A 22,189-nucleotide genomic window follows, 5' to 3' on the forward strand; every position below is an offset into this window, starting at 1 on the left:
TTCCATTTATTTTACACTTACTAATACAAGTCTGTAAATGAGTCTTAAAAGACTTTTTGGGTGTACGACGTATTATGCCAACAAGTTGTGGGTGGGGATTAAAGTACGTTCAGTTGCGTTTCTGTTCAGTGTATCCTCACAACAGTTCCCCCTGTGGTAAGGTGCACATGAACATCCAACAAGAAAGTGAGCACACATCAAGTTGTACTCCAAACTGATTTATTTGACTCACAATTAGACCCTGAAGCTTAAGGTCGCACACACAAAATGAAACACCACTCTCAGTGCCTGTACAATGTAACATGCTGAGAGAAATGACACGTAACAAAATAATGAATAAAAAAAAAAAAACATCAAGTATTACATCCCTACAGAATGTCATTGTTAGTCAAAACAAACATGTACTGTTTGAATGGTTTGAATTGATGAAAATAATTACCTGAATATTCTCATTAATCATGGTTAGAGCAGCACCGCTTCCCAAGTTATGACTTTATAAACTCTATTCTATTAGCTGGATTAGATAAGAAGAGAATATGAATTAATGGCCCTTTAGGAATTACAAAAAATAATAGGGATCCTATGCGACATCGCCACACAAAGCTAGAAAAAAATATATAAAAATGGCACATTGTTTAAAAAAAATCTAAATAAACCACATTGTTGATGAGAAAAAAGTCTGTTATTGTACAATTTATACACAAACCGGGGTCTAAGGGTAGTCTTGTCTACGGGAGATGTAGAAACCTGCAGGCATGTCTCTGTGTGAATATAAATAAATTGTACCTTAACATTACCTCCTGCTGTGTGCTGCCATTAGTGGGTTTGTGTTTCACAAATATCAAGCATGAATCATGTTTACATCAGTTGTCATGTTCACATTTTTCTCTTTGGACACCCGAATGTAAGTTTTTGAAAAATGTCTTTGAATGGGAGGGACAAAAAAGTTCAAATTGTGTCATTTTTACATTATTGTGGACACATTGCTATGTTTTACTGCAGCGAGAAATAAATCCTCAAAATGGCTTCTCTCACCTGTTTCATCTACAAGTTTTAACAGAATAACTCAAAGACAAAAACAGTCAAATCTTTTCGATCACAGCTTTTTTTCCTCCTTGATGCTTCATCAATAGATGACACAGCCTGACAACCAACTTGTATCAGTTAGCAAAGGAACACAATGTATTAAGATCAGGTTAGGTTCAACAGCACGTGTCAGAAATATTTAGCAAGTTCCCCCAAAAAGGACAGAAAAATGTGTTTAATCATTTATGAGCATACAACATACTGAGACCAGTACAGATGTGGTTCCATTGTCCTGAGACTGAAGTCCTGGACTAACAAGATGTTACACCCCTGCTCTCTGTGATGCTTGGAGTAGCCACACACTCTCTGTCGGTTGAGCGTGTGTGTTTGTGTGTGATGCTGTTTCCCTCCTTGGACAGATAAAAGAAGTCTATGCTTGGAAGTCGTTCCCAAAGTGTCTTCTCTGTTCCTCGGTCATGGACAGATAGGTGGCCCTCATACTGGGGGAGTACTGTGGAGGAAAGGTAAACACACAGACACACACAGAGAACATTATGAGCTGATTCTCTGAGCTGACGGCGATGTTTCACAGGTATGGACTGAGCCTAAACATCAGCTAAAAAGAAAGAAAATGTCATGGGGGTTTAAATTAATAGTCCACTAAAAATCTATCTTTTGAGAATCAATTTCTCACCACATATAGGATTGAAAGTTGGCTCTGTAAAAATTGACGCTTAGCAGAGGACGGCAGCTTGGATTCGCAGGAGTTACAATGGATTCCCATTATGACCCAGACTATGGCCGTTTCACCAGTAAATCACTAAATATGCTACTTCTCATTTAACATTTTGCAGGAAGCAAAAGAAAAACCAACAAATTTTTCTAAATTGTTGAACTATTGTAACACTAACTGTCGGTCTGTCTGTAACATTACCTGTCATTTAAGTCATCCTGCTGTTCCCTCCCTGTTCAGCAGTTGCTCCCAGTATGTTTCCATATTTCTTCACCTGACCTCCACACCTAAGTATACACATGCTCCCACCTCATCAAATAGCCCGTATTTATACCTGTCCTTTACCCCTGGTACTACACCATGTTTTGTATGGTGTAGGTTCTTGCCTGCCTGGTTATGCCCCTATGGACTTGTTTGCTTGCTCCGATTGGGTACCTGTAAGTCGTGAATTAAACCCACCCTTTGCCTATCTGGGTCGTGGATTATGCTGCAGGAGTGGAAATTTCAATGGATGTTGTGTTGCATTTACATTCTGGGTCACCATTGGAATCCATTGTAACTGCTGTGAATCAACGTGTATGCTCAAAAGATAGATTTTCTGTGGAGTATTCCTTTAACTCACACCTACAAAACTGGCTCAGGCATTTATAACAAATGGAATCTACAGTTTGTTCAAAGAATCAATCCATTACTTATTAAATGCACAGTTGGCAATTTGTCAGTCGCTGTTACATTAACATCAACTGTACTATCACTCTAAATCTGTCAATACCTACATCACATAAATTCTATAGCACTACAGAACGCCTGGTGCTTTACACCTGGTGGCAGTACAAGCTATAGAATTGAATGGCTGGAGCAGAACTGCATGCACAGGGAGGCTAAATATGAGGAAATCCAGGGACATAAATGCAGTCCCGCCTTGTGAACGCCAGGGGCAGACAAACCCTCACTAACTCAAACAGACTTTCTGGAATGAGGAGAACAGATTGTGAGTTAAAAGCCATGCCAAACAGGGAAACTGCACAAGAACCAAACAAAGTGAGGTGAGGTACTGGAGAGGTAAAAGACGGAGATGCAACTGAAGGAAAGTGAAGTAGATAATCCTGAGGAAGAGTTGAAAAGACTTACTCGGTTTCTATACTGCTGAGAGTATATCTCCAAAAGTTGATAAAAAAAAGAGGAAACAGAGAAATGAAAGATACAAACAAACAAACGTACACATGACAAACGAACAAACAAAAAAATATATAAAAGAAGCTGTTAGCCGCAGACTACTGGATGGTGCTGTACAGTGGTAGTCATGAGAGAGAATTTAATTATACATTACTTGCTGTTGTTAATTGGGAAGTCATGAGGTAAAGTACATCACAATTGTTGGTTAATTAAAGTTGGAACTATAGACTGAAGGTTAAGGCGAAAGATGACTGATATTTTTCTTTATATTCTACAAACTGTACTTAAATACTAACATGTAGAACATATATTAAATTTTATTATTACAGTTGTGTGGAGTTTAAACCTCTACACATAACAATAAAATGCAGTTAATCAAAAATAAAATGTGTTTTTCGTTTGAATTTCCTGACCTGATGATCACAACATTGGCTCACTATAAATGATCCTTTAAAAAGAAGGTTACAAAACAACTGATCTAAAGTCCATTTAAAAGCTGCAGTGTGCATTTAACTGCTGTATTACATCACTCACTTATGCAGCTGTGCCCGATGAAAATTTAATCCAAAATGTTTCTATTTTTATCTCCGATATGTACAGGAGACATGTGGCCCAGCAGGTGGCAAATTTATTCAATGAGGAAGAAAACCTTTACTGTCAACAGTTTAGGGTAAAGACGTGTGTCACTTCCTCTTGGGAATTTGGCCTGAGAGAGGCTAAATAACGTTCATGATTAAATATTAACCACATTACTTCTCCTCCCCTTGCTTTGGTACTGTAAGTCAACCTCCTGTAAGTTATGGAGGGCAGAAGAAGGCACAGTGTACAAAGAAAGAGTATCTCATTAAATACCTTTAAGAAAAGTTAATTACAGAGAAAGGTGATTAGATATGGCTTAACTTCTGAGTGATATAAAAGTGAAATTTACAAAAAGAAGTGAGCTGAGTCACTCAGTGAAAATATGAAAGAAATAATCAGTAACTATAATAGCATTATTTCCTGTGCTTTAAAGGCTAAATCTGTCTGTTAGGGAAGTGACATCATAGGAAGGCCTCTGGGACCCAACGCACCGATGGGGGTGGAGAGCCTCGTCCTATCAGAGGCACGTTCTCGTACCGCGGATTTCCTCCGAACAAAGCGGTCTGGTTCCTGAGAAAGAACGAAAGACTCTGCTTAGATACCAGAGGAAATATGAACACATCGAATTTAGAAATCACACGTTGCTCCACACATTACTTCCGTTCACTCACATGTACTCAGACATAGGGGCGTTGGAGACAGCTGGGGCGGGCGGGTGTAGGCTACTCTGGCTGCCCATGCTGCTGCTGTAGCTACAGAAGCTGTGCATGTTGGTGACATTGGGGTTCTGAGAGCCTATCCTCCTCGTACGGGGGTTGAATGGATCCTCCTCATCGATGTCGTCATAATCTCGTTCTCTAGATGAGGAGAGCAACATCAGCAGAGGAGTTTAAGGATTAGCTTAGACCAGAAATTTTTCAAACTGTGACGTGTGCTGTCCCGGGCGGCACGGGAGAGTTAAAGGGAGGACAGTGCAAAAAGGAAATGCTAATAGCTTTATTCGGCACACTTTTGTGTTGCCAGTTAGTCAAAATGTAAACAAGGCTTAAAACACAGGGCTCAAGTTAACTAATGCTGCGGCAACTTAAAACTCGGAAATATCCCACCTCCACCTAGAAAAAGCAGGGGCGTAGGACTGGTGGAGAAAAAGGGACTGAGTATACAGGGCCCTCTTGTGAGGAGGGCCCACAAAGTTACTAGAACGAACAGCCGTGAACGCGGGGAGGGCCCATTGAGAATGCTTCTACACAGGGTCCAGATTTTTGTGCAACGCCCCTGAGAACCATGGAACGCCACTTGAAGTCCGAGTTCCTACTTGTGAAAAATATGTACTCCAACTTCACGAGAAGCAGCTGAATGACATAACAAAACAATGGCAGCTCCCATGGAAGCACACATTGTAAATGGTAAACCCTAAACTAAACAAAAAGTATATTTGCCTAAATTTAAATGGTAAATGGTCTATATCGGTATAGTGTCTTTCTGACCACTCAAACCACTTTACACAGCATCACATTCACCCCAACTCATACACTGTTGAGCAGAGGCTCAAATTGCCAAATACCCACCAAAAACGGAAATTAACTCAATCATACACATTCCCACACCAATTTGGGGTTCAGTGTCAGGACATTTTTACAACCTTCTGATTACGGGATTACGCTCTACCCCCTGAACCATAGCCATATGTAATTAAAATAATACATGCTATCATATAGTAAAACTTGATTTGCATGTAAATTAATGTAGAAATATTTTAGATTAGCACAGATATTTTATGAGGTAGATCTTGGAACGTCATCTTTTCCGCACTATAGTAATTCAGGAAAACATTAAAAATGCTTAAACATGAGAAACCATAAGGAAATGCCTACAAAATTTACTGACTTTTAACACCAAGGGCACTGCTGAGGGTTCAATTGTGTGTACACTTGACAAAGAAACATCAGTTTGTCACGGTGAGCCATGTTTTTTTGTTTCATGTTTTTTGATCACATTCGGCGTCATGAACCATCATGCACCTGGAATGCTTTAAGAACTGAATTTGGAAATTTCAATTTCCGAGTTCCGAGCAATGTGAAATGCTTTGCAACATTATACTACCTGTTTACATGCCCCACAGCATTATGGGAATTGTAGTTTCAAAATTTCGAGCATTCCCATTTATTGAGGTGAACACATAACAGGAATGACAGAATCCCTTAATGTTAACTTTTTTCATGTTGTAGTATAAATTGGCGTTTTAGCCCCCGTACAGTATGTTACATTGCTGCTGACCATTTCCAAAAGCATTTTGGACAGCTTGAATTTAGTATAGTTTGAATATTAGCAGAGGGACATGTAATCCATCATTTTTGACATTTCAATGTATGGTAATATAGCTGTGAGCAGGGACTCTTCCTCAGCTCTCTTCTGCTTTGACACTCTGACACGCTGATAAGCATTCATAAGCTCTACTGGTGAAAACATTTTTTTTTGTTTCTTGCATTACAAAACATTTCTTCTTGGTAGTCATCTCGGGTGTCAGTGTGACAAGTCTTTTCAAAACACCCCCTGTTTACACCTGCATTGTTATATGACAATAATGTAACTGACAAGGAAATAACGGTGATACATTGTTCATTGTGATGGATAACCTCTCTCAAGCAAGTTCCCATTGTCTGCATGTTATTTTGACATTGTTTGACATTACTGAAGAACAGGGAATGAATATAAACCTGTAGTATGCTGTTGTAATATAAATGAGTGCATATGTGAATGTGTTCAAACGTTCAAAATTAGCCTTATTGTGCTTTAATGCCACTGAATTATTAGCTACTTAAAGAAGATATTGTTTAGTCTGACACCTTGCACTCACACAACTGAATTTGTATTTGTAGCAAAACACCTGGGCACAAAAAAATATTCACACACACAAACACACGTACTAGTTGGCTCATACAGTGCATGGAGCTGCATAGAGATGGCTGCAGGATGAGGAAATGAGGGCGCTCAGGCAGGCAGGCAGACAAGCAGAGAACGAACTGACCTGCAGGCAATTTGTCTCCATGCCCTAGGAATGGCACACAGCATGACAGTGAAGGCACAGGCTGCCAGGGTGGAGAAGAGGCAGAGGTAGAGCACACCCTCCACCCCATCATAGCATACCCCCACCATTGCATCCAGGTAGTCCTAAAGCAATCAAACACATAATATAACACAAACAAAAGGGCAGAAAGAATTTTCTTGTATAGGTGGTTACTGTCATATTTGAATTCACAGTGGACACAATAAAGCAAAGATGAAACTTAGAGCGGTGGAGTGTGTCCAGGAAGACATATACTTAATTTGTGTCATGCACATTCAGGGGAATGTTCAACAGTATTCATGTAAACTGCACTGCTGTTGTGAGTCCCACTGTATAAGTTAAACAGTGCAAGAAACTCACACGTACCTTAGTAGGAAAACAGTTCAGAAAAGTAGAGCTCATTAAATTTCAAATTCTTTCTGTTTTGCCTTGCTTAGCTCTGTGTCGAGTTCCACTTTCAGTTTGAAGCTGAAATCCTGCGTGGCCACTTACTATCCTGTTGACCTAGTTGTGCTGCTGTGATGCCAATTAGGATGCAGTGAACGAACCTTGTTGAGCCCCCTGCAGTCCAGCAGGGCAGTCAGCTGGTGCAGACTGGCCTCCGAGGAGTTGAGCAAGTGCTGGATACCCAGTAGGTCTCTCTGTAGAGAGGTCAGCATACAGTATCACTGAAAAATACTTAAGCACTCCTTCTAATGCTGCTCCCATTTAATTTGAATCTGTTAAAGCATTAAAATCATAGCTTGACATTTGTGTGTGATACCTCAGCTGTAGGGAACAGAGGCACAGCGAACTGCAGCAGACCCTGAATCTGGATCTGCATGGTGGTCAGGGACCTCTGGAAGATGGTCAGAGGCTGCAAACATGGAAGTGTGTTTGAATGCACACCATCAAAAGAGCATGCAAATGAACAGTAAGCAATGATCTTAATGGAAGTCTCAAGGGAGGCATCATAATGAAAGAGTCAGCAAAGAAAGTAAAGGTTCTCAAGGCTGAGCTATTGTCAAATAACAACTGCCTTTTAGCAGGCTTCTTCAGCTTCCACAAGGTGAAAATACACTATATATTAGCCTATAGACTATTTCTTAGTGATTTCCTTTTAGTATATTTAAATATTAATAAATTAACAGCAACTGTTGGAGAGTTAGTCTTGAGAGCTCTTAAGAAAAAAGGACATTTGTCACAAAGTTAGCATGTATAAAGGAACATAGACTAGCATCTGAAAGACAAAACACAACCTGTAATATGACACACGGCCAAAAAAAGTAAGAGAAAATGATTCATTTGGTTGGACGAGGCAGTGGCATTATTGAATGATTTACTTGTCACTGTAACTACAAAAACAGTGAAGATGAGAAAAAAGGGTTTGAAGTTTCAGGGTTACTTAGCTAATGTCTGTAACAGATATATTAGTAGTAAAACCATAACTTTATGCCTTTTTAAAGTGTTTATCCCATCCTCCCACCATAAAGATAAAACCAGTGAAGCTGGAGTGCAGTAACAACTAGTCATGCTGTGGTTTGGTTCCTACCTGTTTGATAGGTCCTCAAAATTATATTTGTTTTCTAAAATTGCATAAAATATTTCATATTGTAAGACACATTTCACAAAGGAAGGTGACAAAAATGCATTACTGCCTTATGTCTTTGTAGGTCAGTGAACTAATACAAAATATCCTATCACTACATTTCAACATTCTGTCATTGTGGTCATGTACATTTATGTTCTCTCCAACAGGGGGCAAAATAAGCCTGCACATTTGGTTCGATGCAAGTGGATAATCACAGTCTACCTGAAAGACAGCACCTTCTGCCCCATGCTTCTTTTTCAATTAACATTCAAGCACAACCATAAATGAATTCATCTGTCACATCTCCAAAGTAAAATTGTATCTTCGCAGTCACCCAACCTAACAAGAGTAGTCTGGAAACCTCCTGGCCTGTGGCGCAATGTTAAATTGAAACAGGATATGGTCAATTACCTCAGCCATCCATAAATGAAATGGCTTTCCTTTGATCTAACATTTTTCTGGATCTGCATGACTGTCCATGGTCAAACTGCTCTCCGCTGCACAATCCAATGTCCTGATCAGATTTGCCTTTTTATTTTAGCTTGGGTGAGCTTGTTCTGAGCCAAGTAAAGTAAAAAAAAATAGGACAAAGAAAGTGGATAGAGGAGGACAGTTAGAAAAGGAGAAACGATGACGATGATAAGAATAGAAAAAGCTGTGGAAAGAAGCAGAATTGTTGCAGGAATGAGGCCCAGAACAACTAAATACAAGGGCACAGAGGGTAGAACGACAGGGCAGTGCTGCGGTTCAGGTTGAGAATACATGAGAGAGTGTGAGAGAGAGAGACATGAGAGAGAAAGAGAGGGAGAACTTGCATGTTTGCCAATCAGTGTGAATTCCTGTATCTGCCAGCTTGCTTGTGAACTTTGCACCTGTTGGGTATCTGTGTGACAGAGAAAAAGAGTGCTGACTTTGTTTACCAAGCGGGGTGATGGCTGTCTGCCCTCTGTTGCTCTGCTCTTGTTATCCTCAGGGCATGTCTACGAGAGTCAGATAATAAGATCTGAGCTCCGCTGGGCCTGAGCTCGCAGAAATTGACTTTACGACTGACCGAGGTCAACAGTGAAGTCAGAGATGTGACCCACAGTCTCTGCTTCTCTGAAGATGAACCTCAAAGAACCTTAGAAGAGGGAAAAGATTCACCAAATTGCTTGATCTAATCTGCAATTTTACAGTCTTTGTCTTAGCAGCATTGTAACATTTTGGTATGTTTTGGCTTGTTTGCTTGTTATATGCCAAAGAATGAAGAAATCCAGGAGAAAGAGAGAAAAATAATGGCGAAAGCCTGGGAGACAGTGCTGAATGCAATTTTGTAATGTTCTACCAGACTTTTGAGGTGACGTTAGGATGTAAATCAGACAGACATTTTAATTAGGCAATCATATAACACTGAAGTATGGATGATTTTGATTTATTTTTGTTTATGGAAAACAAAGGGGTCAAACAATGTGTATATTCCCCAAAGTAAGTAAGGTATTGTTTAGACTCAGATACCAGTCCCCATCCCTAGTTCTTTGTTTAGTTTATTTTGTTGGACTAAAAGAACTCAAATTTAAGTACACTGAGTCCAAACATACTGCAGTCAGCCTGTAAAATACTGACTGAAGTTTTTAATTGTATACTGCTAACTTCCCCAAAATTCTCAGATAATAACAAACACATGACCACAGTGTCCTCAGTGGCAGCTACGGCCCTGCTGATAGATGTCTACAAAATGATAATTCTTTTAACAAATGAATCCCTGTTCTAACCCCCACATGTCTTATGATCTGAAAAGCACCAAAAATGCTAGGTCATATCAGTCAACATTCAGCCAGAGCTCAGCAAAGCATCCTGTTTCCTACCTGCTGGAAAGGGTTGGAGAGAGTCTGGTTGCAGTAAAGGTAGTAATGAACAATATCTGAAAAACACACACAGGCAGAAGAAGCTCATTAAATGCATTTCCAGCCATAAACATTTTATACTTAAAGGTTCAATGTGTAAGATTTAGTGGCTGATGGATGAGGATCAAACACCTATACAAAAACAGTGCATGCCGTGATCTGAGAAACATTCGCTGTAGAATTCATTTGTTGAAGAGAGTAAAAAAAGTTATCTTGAGGTGGGATCAAACACTGAACCCTTCGGTTGTGAGTCCTGCACTTTACCAACTCAGCTAACCAAATAACATGTTCATACAGTTCAACCACCATCTACTGGTTGAAAATATTGCTCCGATGCGAAACTTACTTGCAGACCCCTGCTGTATATTATTAATACTTCTTCTAACGAACGTATTCAACATAGTGATGAGTGTCTGCACTGCCTGAATTCTACCAGAAGTAGAACAAGAACAAAGTAGAGATGAAACGCACTCTGTAGCACCGTTTGTCCATTTTCAGCTACTGTAGAAACATGACGATGTAACGTTGCGACAATGGAAGGGGGTGCCCGTGATTATGTAGATATAAATGGCTCATTCTAAGGTAATAAAAACATAATGGTTTATTACACCACTGAAAACATAGTTATGGATCCTACATTGCATTTCTGTCGATAGATCCTCAGAAATATTACACAGTGAACCTTGAGCTAAAGCTCAATTAGTGTCATGGATGATTACAGCTCCATTATTGCAACATTATTCATATTATGCCCACTGAAACTCACCAGCACCGATGATACCCTTTGTTTGGCTCATGATGTACTTGTCAGGGGACACACAGAAATCACTTGTGCCCTGAAATAAAACAGGAGACATGTAAAAGCAGTAAACAGAAAACAAAGACACAGCTGAAAAGACATAATGGTTGTTAAAATAAGGATGTTAAAAAAATTCATAAAGAACCAGTGAGAGAAGGAATGAATCAGAATGCCAAATCCAAAGTACCTGACATTAATAGTTCATTAACACTTAGAAAGTCTTTTTGACAAAGATGAATAATAATGATCAGCTCATCACATTTTGACACAGAAAGGAAAATAATGAGGACAGGCTTCTTTTATTATCCTTTTTAACATGTCTAGACAGAAATACTTCTCAATTCTGTCACTCACAACCACTTTTACTCCACCTCACAGTGCTAACAAGAAACCTGCCTTGGCAAAATAACAGAAGTGAGGAGTGGTGGTCTCGTCTGAACTGTGCTGTCTGAATGTTAAATGTCCCCCGGGCTCAAGACAAACACTGCATGTAGCTTAACCTCCTCTGGGGTGTACGCTAATGAGCCCCACGCACAGATGAAATAAAGCAAGCTGAGTTCCTCAGCACACCCAAGCTAGTTTGCTAGAAACAAGGGACACAAGGAGCTCTGCAATTCAGGAGCAACTTGTTACAATTCCTAAAGGGAAAACAGTGATTCTCTGAGAGAGTACTGACTACCCACTGTCTGTAATTAAGAGTTCTGTGAAGGGTTGCATTTATTATGCATTAATTAATTGAGTACTAAGGCACTAATCTAACTGTAGCCTACACACACACACACACACACACAGACACACACAATTCTCATGCAGACAAAAAACGTCCGTAGTCAGTCAAGCACAAAAATATCTGACATGCACACCTTTAAACACAGACTGCAGCCACACACAAATATCCTCAGAAAGACAAACAAATACAATGTCTACACACTAACACACCACACTGGCATGCAGGTCTGTTGTTCCTCTATGTGGTGGTTGTCTGACATCATTAGAGCACAGTACAAAACTCATTCTCATATAAAGTGGACCACAGCAGCCTGGCTGCAGTGGCAAACACATTAGCACAAGTTCAAAGGAGGTCGGTAAGTGTGAAGGAAACATTTCTGGGATTTTCAGACACTGTCCGATGTTGGTAGTATGTGAGGGCTCCGTGATGGCCAAGTGGCCGCCACTGCTGACATGTTCTCCCCGCTTACACACAAGTTCACCACAGGTGATCCACTTCCCCTCAACAGTCCAGAACCATTGAAGCCAGCAAACATGGAGTTGCACATATGTGAATGTGGATTTATTTCAGCTCTGCTATGGAATGATGACCTGTCCAGTGTTTGCTAAAGTCTGCAGCTGCTGAAAGACCTAAAAAAATGATTAAATGAAAAAGAAAATGGATGACTGGTGTGTATATTATATATCCTGTCAAGAGTTAAACCGCTAAAAACAGGAAAGTCATAAGAAATCTGAGCTTGAACTAAAGCGAAATCTTTCACAATGATTGAGAACAGATTTATGTTGTCTTACACAGTACTAGGTCTGACTGAGTCCATTATTCAATTATTCAGTTGGAAGAAAATTAACTGTAATTATCATAATGGCTTAAGCATTTAAGTAATTTATCGAGCAAAAGTGCCAAAAATCCACTGGTTCCAGCTTCTCAAATGTGATGATTTGCTGCTTTTCTCTGCTTTATATAAATGTAAAATGGTTTATCTTTGGGTTTTAGAAGTTAGACAAAAAAAGCAATTTTGAAGACATCACCCAAACTTTTATGTTTTAGTATAATCATTAATGGCTAGAACTGTGTATTTTGCTATTCAGAGCAATGCAGACTAGATTGAGTCATGGAGTAGTACATCCACACGCACACACACATGCAGTGTCTGTTTAACCTTCACGTAAGCAGGTTACACGCACTCCTGTATGGCAACTTTTTGCCCAAGTGCAGAAAAATCCCCACATACACAAAAGAACACGCATGCACAAGCCTGTACCACCTGCATTAACACATAACTGAGAGGTCACACATACATGGGAACACACACATTTATTCACACACAGAAATTATGTTTGAAGGAGGCCAGTGCAGATTGTTCATGTCATTGCTTTGCTTGTGGCCATTTGTATCCCTGCCTGAGCAATTATCAGACCTTTTTTAAGCGGTGGTGATGTTTGCTCTCAAGCTAAGAAAAAGCCCAGTGGTCGTCAACCACACAGTCCAGTCAGGGTCAGCCTCAGCCAGACACCACGTAACAGACAGGTTACATAACAGGCGGACATAAATACCATGATATTAGAACACACATTGAGAGGACAAATTGTAAGAATGATTTCTTTGACTTTAAGGCAATTTCTATAAAGCCAGGTGCTTCATCAAATGGAAATACAGAGCAAAGGGGGAGTTGAAGAGGGATTTTAAAGCCACTAACTTTGGTCGAAAGTAAAAATCTTGACAACTATGGGCCAGATTGCGATAAAATTTGATACGGATATTTACGGTCTTTGATAAACCCCTGACTATTTTTTGTAAAGCTAGGTAGGTCACAGTTTCCCCCTGACCAACACTTGAATGATGGATCGTTATAGTTATGGTGACCTAAATCTAAAGGACCATGAAATGCATTGGTTGCTGCCTGGCAGGTCATGTTCCCCAGAAAAGGAACCTTTTTTGATTTAGCTGATCCCATTGCGTTTTGTATAACATGATCCTTACCAGGGTACCCCGGGATTCTCAAAATTAAATTTAAGACTTCTAAAGACCTTTTTAATACCACCTAGGATGAAATTTAATACCAACTTCACGGCTGGATAATGGAAAATCTGTATGAATTTTAAGCCTGAGAAAATTACGTGAGTTATGTGAATTTAATAAAATATTTTATTATAATACATTCATATTTAACACACTATAGCTTTTTGGGGTGTGTTTGTACTTTGATAAGATAAAATGAATCTAGGACGTCACTTTGTGATTACGGGGGGGGGGATTGTTGGGAAGTAAATGAAACACATGAAAATGTGTAGAGCTGTAGACTAAGTGCCACAGTTGTTTCCGTGAATATTCAGCTTATTGATGGTTGTGACGGCCAAAATCATCAGCATTGCTGCATTTCTCCTGTAGAAAATAAACGAAGCGTCATCACCACCTTCAATTTAACTGAAAACACATTACTGCGTAAAGTCAGTGGTGAGATGACGTCCCTCACCAACTCACTGACAAAGTTTATGCCTGCGCTGTCCAACCCCATCTTATTAACTGCGCGTCGTCAAATAATTCAGAAATTCTTCCTCTCCTGAAATATTTGCGCATGTCTCTGTCTCCACAGTGCCATCACAAGCCCCTACTGGTAGCTCGTAACCACTTGTGAGACCTCTGGAGCTGTCTTAAATAACTGAGTAAGAGTAATTCTTAGCTTTAAGAAATTTGATAACTTCCTTTTATTCTTAAGTTTAAAAGCAGGAGTAAATTTCATGAATTCTCAGCACTTAAGACTAAAATGGCACTTTGAGAAGCTCGATAAATACCAGATACCCAGAGCTCTTGCACCGTGAACACTCCACAGTCCGGAGCGTAAAGCTAAACACAGACGTAAACAGGAACGTTAACTATACTGCGGTATAACATCAGAGTCACACCAAATGGAATATATTATGAAATCTCACACACATACGAAGTATTTATTTATGAAGTTACGGCATTAATTTAATCCTACAAAAGGGCAAGAAAAAATTTAAGACCTTGGTAAACGAAATGTACTTGTAAATGAAATTTAATACTTTTAAGGAATATGAAATTTACGACTTTTTTAATACTTTTAAGACCCCGCAGTACCCTGCTTACACCTACATTTCCACTTGCACGCAACATCCTGTATATCATAATGTAGCATGCGAATTAAACTGTGAATTATCTGTCTGTTGTTTGTTGATAAGTTCCCTATTGTGCAGCGTATTGAACATTGCATGTTTTCTGGGTTTTTGGACCGTAAGTCTTGGTTTTCCTGTGTGTCATGGCATTGGTATCACAAGGAATCCACTAGGGATTTCAACCATCGATCAACTTCTAAAGGATACATGTAACTGGTAGATGAAAAAGGAAGATGAAACCAGAGACTAATGTGTTGTTACGGATCACACCTCCGTCTGCTTTCCACCCGGTGCTCATTATCGCCAACTTAAATTCACACATGTTAACAATCCTGCAGCCCCAAGTCAAAACACAACCTCCAACAACAGACCTGAGAAAAAATAGCACACATGCCTCAGGCAGGTGAGTCAAACACCAGCACTCATCCATTTGATATTCATCCTTTCAAATGTATCTCTCTATTTTCGCATATCACTCTAATTCTTACCCTCTAGGTCATTCAAACATTTGTGTGGAATTAAATTTTTTTTGGCTGTGACCATAATAGAGCAAAGCACTGAAATGATTCACCTATTCAGCATGATAGGCTTGAAAAGCTGCAATTGGATTATTGCCGTCATAATCCTTGACTTTTAATTAAGTTATTCAGGTTTGTATAATGATGCTGACATGGAGTGTGTTTGGGATTTTGCTCTTTTGTCAGTCTATTTTTAGCATTGTGCTGTCTGACAGGAGAGATCAAAAGCATATGAGGTGACAGACAGACAAACCAAGATCAGAGGAATTTGAGACTGGGCAGTGAGAATGTTTTAAAGCCTTTTTAGATTACACAGCATCACTGTAAGGGCTCTTTCTAGCTAACACACATTTTTCTGAGAATAATTTAAACTTAGGTAAGAGAGACTAGAAAGTGCCTTGATTAGAAGCTATCCAACTAATACATGCAATACCTTCGGATGAAAAGTCTTGATGCAAATGCAACAAATTGCAGCTGCATCCTATGTTAACAAAAACAAATTGTGATGTGATTGCTCTGACAATCGTTTCCCATCCTTTTTGTAATAGCACACTGCAGATTTTTAAAATGTATTCATTCACATACAGATATATACACATCATGTATGTACAATCGTCTCGTCTCCCTTACCCGTACACATTGAAAGACATTTTTCAAGTGCAGTGTGTGCGTAAATAAAGCTATTTATCATCACTGTCTGGCACGACAAGAAATGACTGCAGAGCAGTTTATGCAAGTTTCATATTGGGGTAAGCCAGTCAGTCAGGGCTGAGAAAGCGAAGCAGCTTACCACAGCAGTGGCCAGGTCAGCTCCCAGAGAACTCCAGCTCAGGACCAGCGTAAGCACTCCAAACACCATCATCCTGCAGGGACACAGAGCAACAGCAAGGTCACTGTGCAATTCAGTACAATAATCACTGAATCAAATGCAGTTTAACTGAAGCCTTAGCAGCCAGGATGTGATGGCTTGGTAAAGCTCGCCATTTATCCAAATAAAGTAAATCATTAATTGAAACACAATAATTAATGATTTACATCACTTGTCCCACTTTGCAGTAATCTTCCAATAATTTGAACTGATTATAAGATGGAGACTATTTCTGTCTTAAATCTAGGGTTTGTCATTTAAACCTGCAATATTTGGTGGTGTAACGGAAACCAGCGAGGATGTGCAGTGAGTAAACCTTACTCCCAGACACTGGCGACTGACGCTATGCCTGTGGGTTTCAGCTTCCTCGTCAGCGTGTCTGCCTCCCGCACTCGAGGTCGCTGGTTTGAGTCAGGACCGTGCAGTAGCACCTCAGGGGCCCATTAAAGTGGCAGCCGAAAGATTATTAACACTGACATTTCATCACAAGTTGATAAGGTGAACTTCATCAAACAGATGCTTAAAGTATTTGCATATACGCAACTACATTAGCATTCATTTGATTTGGTGATTTGTTTGTGTCAATCTAATGAAAGTAATATTTCCTCTACACCAATATAAAATATCTGCCATTTTAGCTGCTAAATGCTCCACTATGTTCACGAGCTAGGCACTAACTTTGTCAGCCTGGTGTTTTGTGATGGGTATGTTCTTCTTTTTAAGCTTTTTTGCTGAAAAAAGCCACCTGCTCCTCCCGAAAAAGATACTTGGTGAGTGAACCAAAACACTACATTACAGTACAGTACACTACAAACCTCCGTAGAGCAGAGTTGGGTGATATTTCTCTGGGGGTTCATCAACAAGGAATTTTATAAGAAAAGCATTTATTACAGCTGCTTTAAGTTGATATTTTCATAAGACATGAGGAAGAAATGACATAGTTTAAGATGTAGGACAAAACCTCTCTGGATATATAGATATATAGATGACAAATGTGAGGACAACCTCAAAACTAAAGCAAAAAAGTGTAATTTTGTTAATATAGTTATCAGCATCCTACAGGGAGTACAGTGACGCAAATGGAGTTCTTTTCATAACAGCCTCTGCTATTGAAAGGAAACAGTGTGAGCCCCGAGAGACAGGAGTGGTGATCTCATTGGCCTGTCATCAGCATAAAAAATCAGAGGTCATGTTCATTTCTGTGGGAGTTGATTCTGCAGCCTTAACATACAGCTGCAGTGTCGTGGCTTTATGAATCGAGGAGCGGTGATCAGAGAATAAACGCTCCGCTGGCCTACTTTCGATTACAGCCCCCTGGGTGGATGGCTGCTTCCTGCACCCATGAGGACTAAAAAATGTGGTTTTGGTTTACAGTGGGCCCCCTGCTTAATGATCTCATAGTATCAGAAAGTGACATCAGAGACATGTGACAACAAAGGGAATGAGATGGGAAGATAAGGGTGAACATTTCTACATGCAGGGGAGCAGTGATGTGTCTGTCTTTGTGTGTACAATATGTTAGAAAAAGATCAATATCCATTAAAAGATGAACACTGGTCCTTTCATAGATCTGCTTATGTTAGGTGAAATAATATCCTGAAAATCCAATAAGCTCCTGTTAATTTGCCCACAAAAGCACAATCACGGTATTCCCCGTACAACATGTTACCAGGGCTTAAATATTTTTTGGGTATGCATGTCCTGTCTGTCTTTCAACACTCTCCAGCTCCCTGGCTAATCAAATTCCCAATGTGCAGAGAAGATACTAGGCTTCCAACATTGAACTTACAAGCCACCACATGTCCTTAATCATTCTTACTTTATCTTTTTTTCCAGTTCTTTGCTCTCTCTATTCCCTCACACTCTCTCCCTTATATTTTCTCTGCTTCTGCCTCATTTTTTAAATCAGTTTTTCACTCTTGTAGTCTATCACCATCCTTCTCTCAGATACAGAGCCCTCACAAGCCCCGACACTTAACTAGGAAACAGATAGGAATAAGGGCATGGCTTCACAAAGTCCTCATCTTGATTTAAAATCGAAAAGCAGAACAGATGCAAAAGTGGTTCGAATGTATTAGTGGTTTAACAGGGTAATGTCTGCATGTACTTGCATAGTTACATGGAAAGTATCTCAGTATCTTTTCTGAGAACAATACACAAGCACCCTGAATGTGTCTGTATCGTTTTTACTAATTGTGTGTTTACCACTTGCTTAGCTTAGGCTGTGATGAGGGGCACAATCACACATTAGTTTGTTATAAAAGGTCATAAGCCAAAAACGTTGGGAACCACTGGCCTATGTGTCTGCCAGACAATGCTTATTTTACAATTTGTTGTTGTTTGGTGTGTGATACCGGACTGCGAGAGCTTCTTTAACTATGACACTGGGTGACAGGGCACATGAGAGAAATGCTCTCTGATTGCCTCCTCAGTGCCTGTAGGTCACATCCAAACCAAGCGAGACTGTATTCAGTTTTGTGCTCTGGTGGGCAAAGGGGATTCAATAAGCTACATAGTATAGCACAAAATCGTGTGCAAACCTGACGCAAAGCACATCAAGTGAAAAAGTCATAGAGGCCGATGAGCAGGGCAGATGATGCAAGTAAATGCACTCACCAAGGGTGATGTCAAGTCACTCTGAGTTAAATCAGTGTGGGAAATGGATTTTTTCATTAACTGACAAAAATTTAATACTTTACTGTAAACAGCTGTTATATTCAATCTGTACAACGGATATGGAAAGTGATGGCTTGCACTATTATACAAACTACAAACTGTATGTGTCAATTAAAACCAAAATGAAAGTGATGCAGGAGGCATGGGAACACACTGCCAACACCAATTAGCTTGTCATAATAATCACATCATTCTCTCAAGTTCTAAATTTGGCTTCTGCTTTGTGATTGCCAACTTAGAGACTAACTTAGAATGCATCTCATTATATTGTTTTTTATGTGTCTTGAGCAAACAACTTTCTCACAGATTGAGACTTGCAGAATGTCTCAGCTATCAAGATAACACTGGAAACATGGACTTTACTAAATAAATTAGTGTTTTGTGTGTTGACCATATATTGATTATATGTACAGAAGAAATTGTGCTTCACTCCAGAGTGCTGTGCAATCTCTCTTTAAAGTTTGAAGAGCTGAGGTTTTATATAAATCTGCCTATTATGTTCTTTCATCTGGGTTTTCAGCTCTTGGACTGTGGCCCTACTGCTTCTGCTGATGTAATGAATATTAAAGAAACTGGGTCATCACCATAAATATGGATTCTACACTTAATATCCTATGTTGAATAAATATATATATATATATATATATATATATATATATATATATATATATATATATATATATATATATATATATACACACACACACACACACACACATACATACATACATACACACACACATATAATATATATATATATGCACATATACACACACAGAATTAAAAAGGCCCAAATACACATCCCTGTGGTACACCATAAATACATGGGTCTAGGTTAAACAGGACAATTTTGAAATGAAAAGGTAGTGTCGAGACAGGATTCAAAGCATGTCATTGTAATGAAGTTTAATCAAGTGTCATGTTTAATTTTGAACAAATTAACAATTTTTTATGTATATATATATATATATATATATATATATATATATCTGACAGTGTGCTGGTATTATCTTTACAGAATTCTTCCGGAATCTCCCCAGTGGCAATGGGTAAATTAAACACACAATGTTAAGGATTTCACACTGTGACAGCAGAAATGGCTCTCAAAAACCTGGGTCAACCCTGTCCCATAGAAATCAAGTTTATATATTAATTTGTAGGGCATCATAATTGTTGATTGGATTATATTCATTGGGAACTAAGAAGTGCTTTGTTTTTGCACCATGTAAAACTGTAGGGGAAATGCAGGGTTGGATGATGGGCATATAATTGCATGAAAGACTTTTTGCATTTTGTGTCTCGTGTAATACAGTTTAGGCAACCAACATACTTTGCTTAAGGGTATAGAAGGATCGGTTGAATGTTAATAAAGTAAAGCTTCAAGTCACAGTTGACTTTTTCAATATTTAACCAAGTCCACAATTACATGAACATAGAAAAGTTTTGATCATGCCATGTCATGTAGGAAGACAAATTAAATTTGTTGAATGAACATTTGGCAGATATGTTCCTCGGTGTGATTCTGTGTAGACTAATAGTCTTCTTGACTTTTATCTTTATCAGGTCATTAACCTGGTTTCATACTAAAATAACCTCCTTGCATAAATTACAATACTAAATTACAATAAATTAAAAGCAGATATTTGATCAGCACAGGTGGAAAACTAGTTGCTGACCTCAGCTTCCATTTTGAAATGGGCTTCTGCTGTGTTTTTATTGTGACATTTTAAGGTTCAGTTCAACAGATTCTGTGTTACATACTCAGCTTTTGAGATGTCAATTTCTGAGATTTCCGCCACCACCCCAATACAGTGGAGGGGCATCAGAATTTGTTTAAGCATAATAAAAAATACAATTGAAAAAATTCAGCAGCAACATGCCCACCAAAAACAGACCTAAAAGAAATCTGCTGACAGTGAGGTCTATGGATGTTTCTCCCTCTCTCACATGTGGGCGTATGTTCTTGTCTAAGCTGTTTCTGTGTGCCAGGCTAACACCGAGCCAGCCAGTTAAAGCACCAGGAAAAGTCGGTAAGCGCCAAGAGGCTAATCTTCTCTCGAAAGCCTCCAACCACTTCCATTCTACTGGAAGAGAGCATGCCTTGGGAGGGCAGACACTCTTGACACTGACTCATCGTGTTTGTGCACAGGGGTGGGAAGCTGAAGTGGGGGTGGGTTTGTGGTTAGTAGGGCAAGTTTAGTGCAGCTCACACTCTGAACTGACTGATTGAGAGAGACAGAGTGACGCTCGGATGGATGAATGGGAGCCTGGGTGGATTTCATGCCCTGTGAAAGCTCCTTTACACTTGGAAAAAAATCACACAGATACTGTGAGGACATTAAATTAAAGCACTGCATATGAATATACACTGTACATACCGTGCAGTATGTATAAACGCCTGCAATATCATCTTTCTGTGTAAAATGTATTTTGATGTGTGAGTGTGTTTTTATGGCATAAATCTGTCACACAAACATCATGTTTTCATTGAAATTTATTTCAGCACTTCCTGCCTCCTTCTGGCCAAAAAAACAAACAAAAAACAAAATACAGGTGCTGGTCATATAATTAGAATATCATCAAAAAGTTGATTTATTTCAGTAATTCCATTCAAAAAGTGAAACTTGGATATTATATTCATTCATTACACACAGACTGATATATTTCAAATGTTTATTTCATTTAATTGTGATGATTAAAACTGACAACTAATGAAAATCCCAAATTCAGTATCTCCAAAAATTAGAATGTTACTTAAGACCAATACAAAAAAAGGATTTTTAGAAATGTTGGCCAACTGAAAAGTATGAACATGAAAAGTATGAGCATGTACAGCACTCAATACTTAGTTGGGGCTCCTTTTGCCTGAATTACTGCAGCAATGCGGCGTGGCATGGAGTCGATCAGTCTGTGGCACTGCTCAGGTGTTATGAGAGCCCAGGTTGCTCTGATAGTGGCCTTCAGCTCTTCTGCATTGTTGGGTCTGGCATATCGCATCTTCCGCTTCACAATACCCCATAGATTTTCTATAGGGTTAAGGTCAGGGGAGGTTGCTGGCCAATTAAGAACAGGGATACCATGGTCCTTAAACCAGGTCCTGGTAGCTTTGGCACTGTGTGCAGGTGCCAAGTCCTGTTGGAAAATGAAATCTGCAGCAGAAAGCATGAAGTGCTCTAAAACTTCCTGGTAGACGGCTGCGTTGACCTTGGACCTCAGAAAACACAGTGGACCAACACCAGCAGATGACATGGCACCCCAAACCATCACTGACTGTGGAATCTTTACACTGGACTTCAAGCAACGTGGATTCTGTGCCTCTCCTCTCTTCCTCCAGACTCTGGGACCTTGATTTCCAAAGGAAATGCAAAATTTACTTTCATCAGAGAACATAACTTTGGACCACTCAGCAGCAGTCCAGTCCTTTTTGTCT

At 39.4% G+C, this 22,189-nt stretch overlaps 1 protein-coding gene across 3 annotated transcripts in view; it reads right to left on the reverse strand.

Annotated features, from left to right (window-relative positions):
• Window positions 1–202: 202 nt before the first annotated feature.
• The window catches only part of ttyh2 (tweety family member 2), an 86,219-nt gene continuing 64,232 nt past the window's right edge, over window positions 203–22,189 (reverse strand). The window contains exons 6-15 of one of the 3 annotated variants that reach the window (XM_046069913.1): window positions 16,006–16,078; window positions 10,801–10,870; window positions 9,996–10,051; window positions 7,345–7,437; window positions 7,130–7,222; window positions 6,543–6,685; window positions 4,186–4,371; window positions 4,006–4,084; window positions 2,891–2,902; window positions 203–1,537 (exon numbers count right to left, since the gene is read on the reverse strand). In XM_046069913.1, coding sequence (XP_045925869.1) covers window positions 1,457–1,537; window positions 2,891–2,902; window positions 4,006–4,084; window positions 4,186–4,371; window positions 6,543–6,685; window positions 7,130–7,222; window positions 7,345–7,437; window positions 9,996–10,051; window positions 10,801–10,870; window positions 16,006–16,078 — 886 coding nt within the window. In that variant the 3' untranslated portion in view covers window positions 203–1,456. Of the gene's footprint in view, window positions 1,538–2,890; window positions 2,918–4,005; window positions 4,085–4,185; window positions 4,372–6,542; window positions 6,686–7,129; window positions 7,223–7,344; window positions 7,438–9,995; window positions 10,052–10,800; window positions 10,871–16,005; window positions 16,079–22,189 lie in introns of all 3 variants that reach the window. The other 2 variants (XM_046069912.1, XM_046069914.1) reach the window with 2 other exon arrangements.

Source organism: Micropterus dolomieu, linkage group LG14 (genome assembly GCF_021292245.1).
Source record: "Micropterus dolomieu isolate WLL.071019.BEF.003 ecotype Adirondacks linkage group LG14, ASM2129224v1, whole genome shotgun sequence".
In the NCBI taxonomy this organism is placed as follows: domain Eukaryota; kingdom Metazoa; phylum Chordata; class Actinopteri; order Centrarchiformes; family Centrarchidae; genus Micropterus; species Micropterus dolomieu.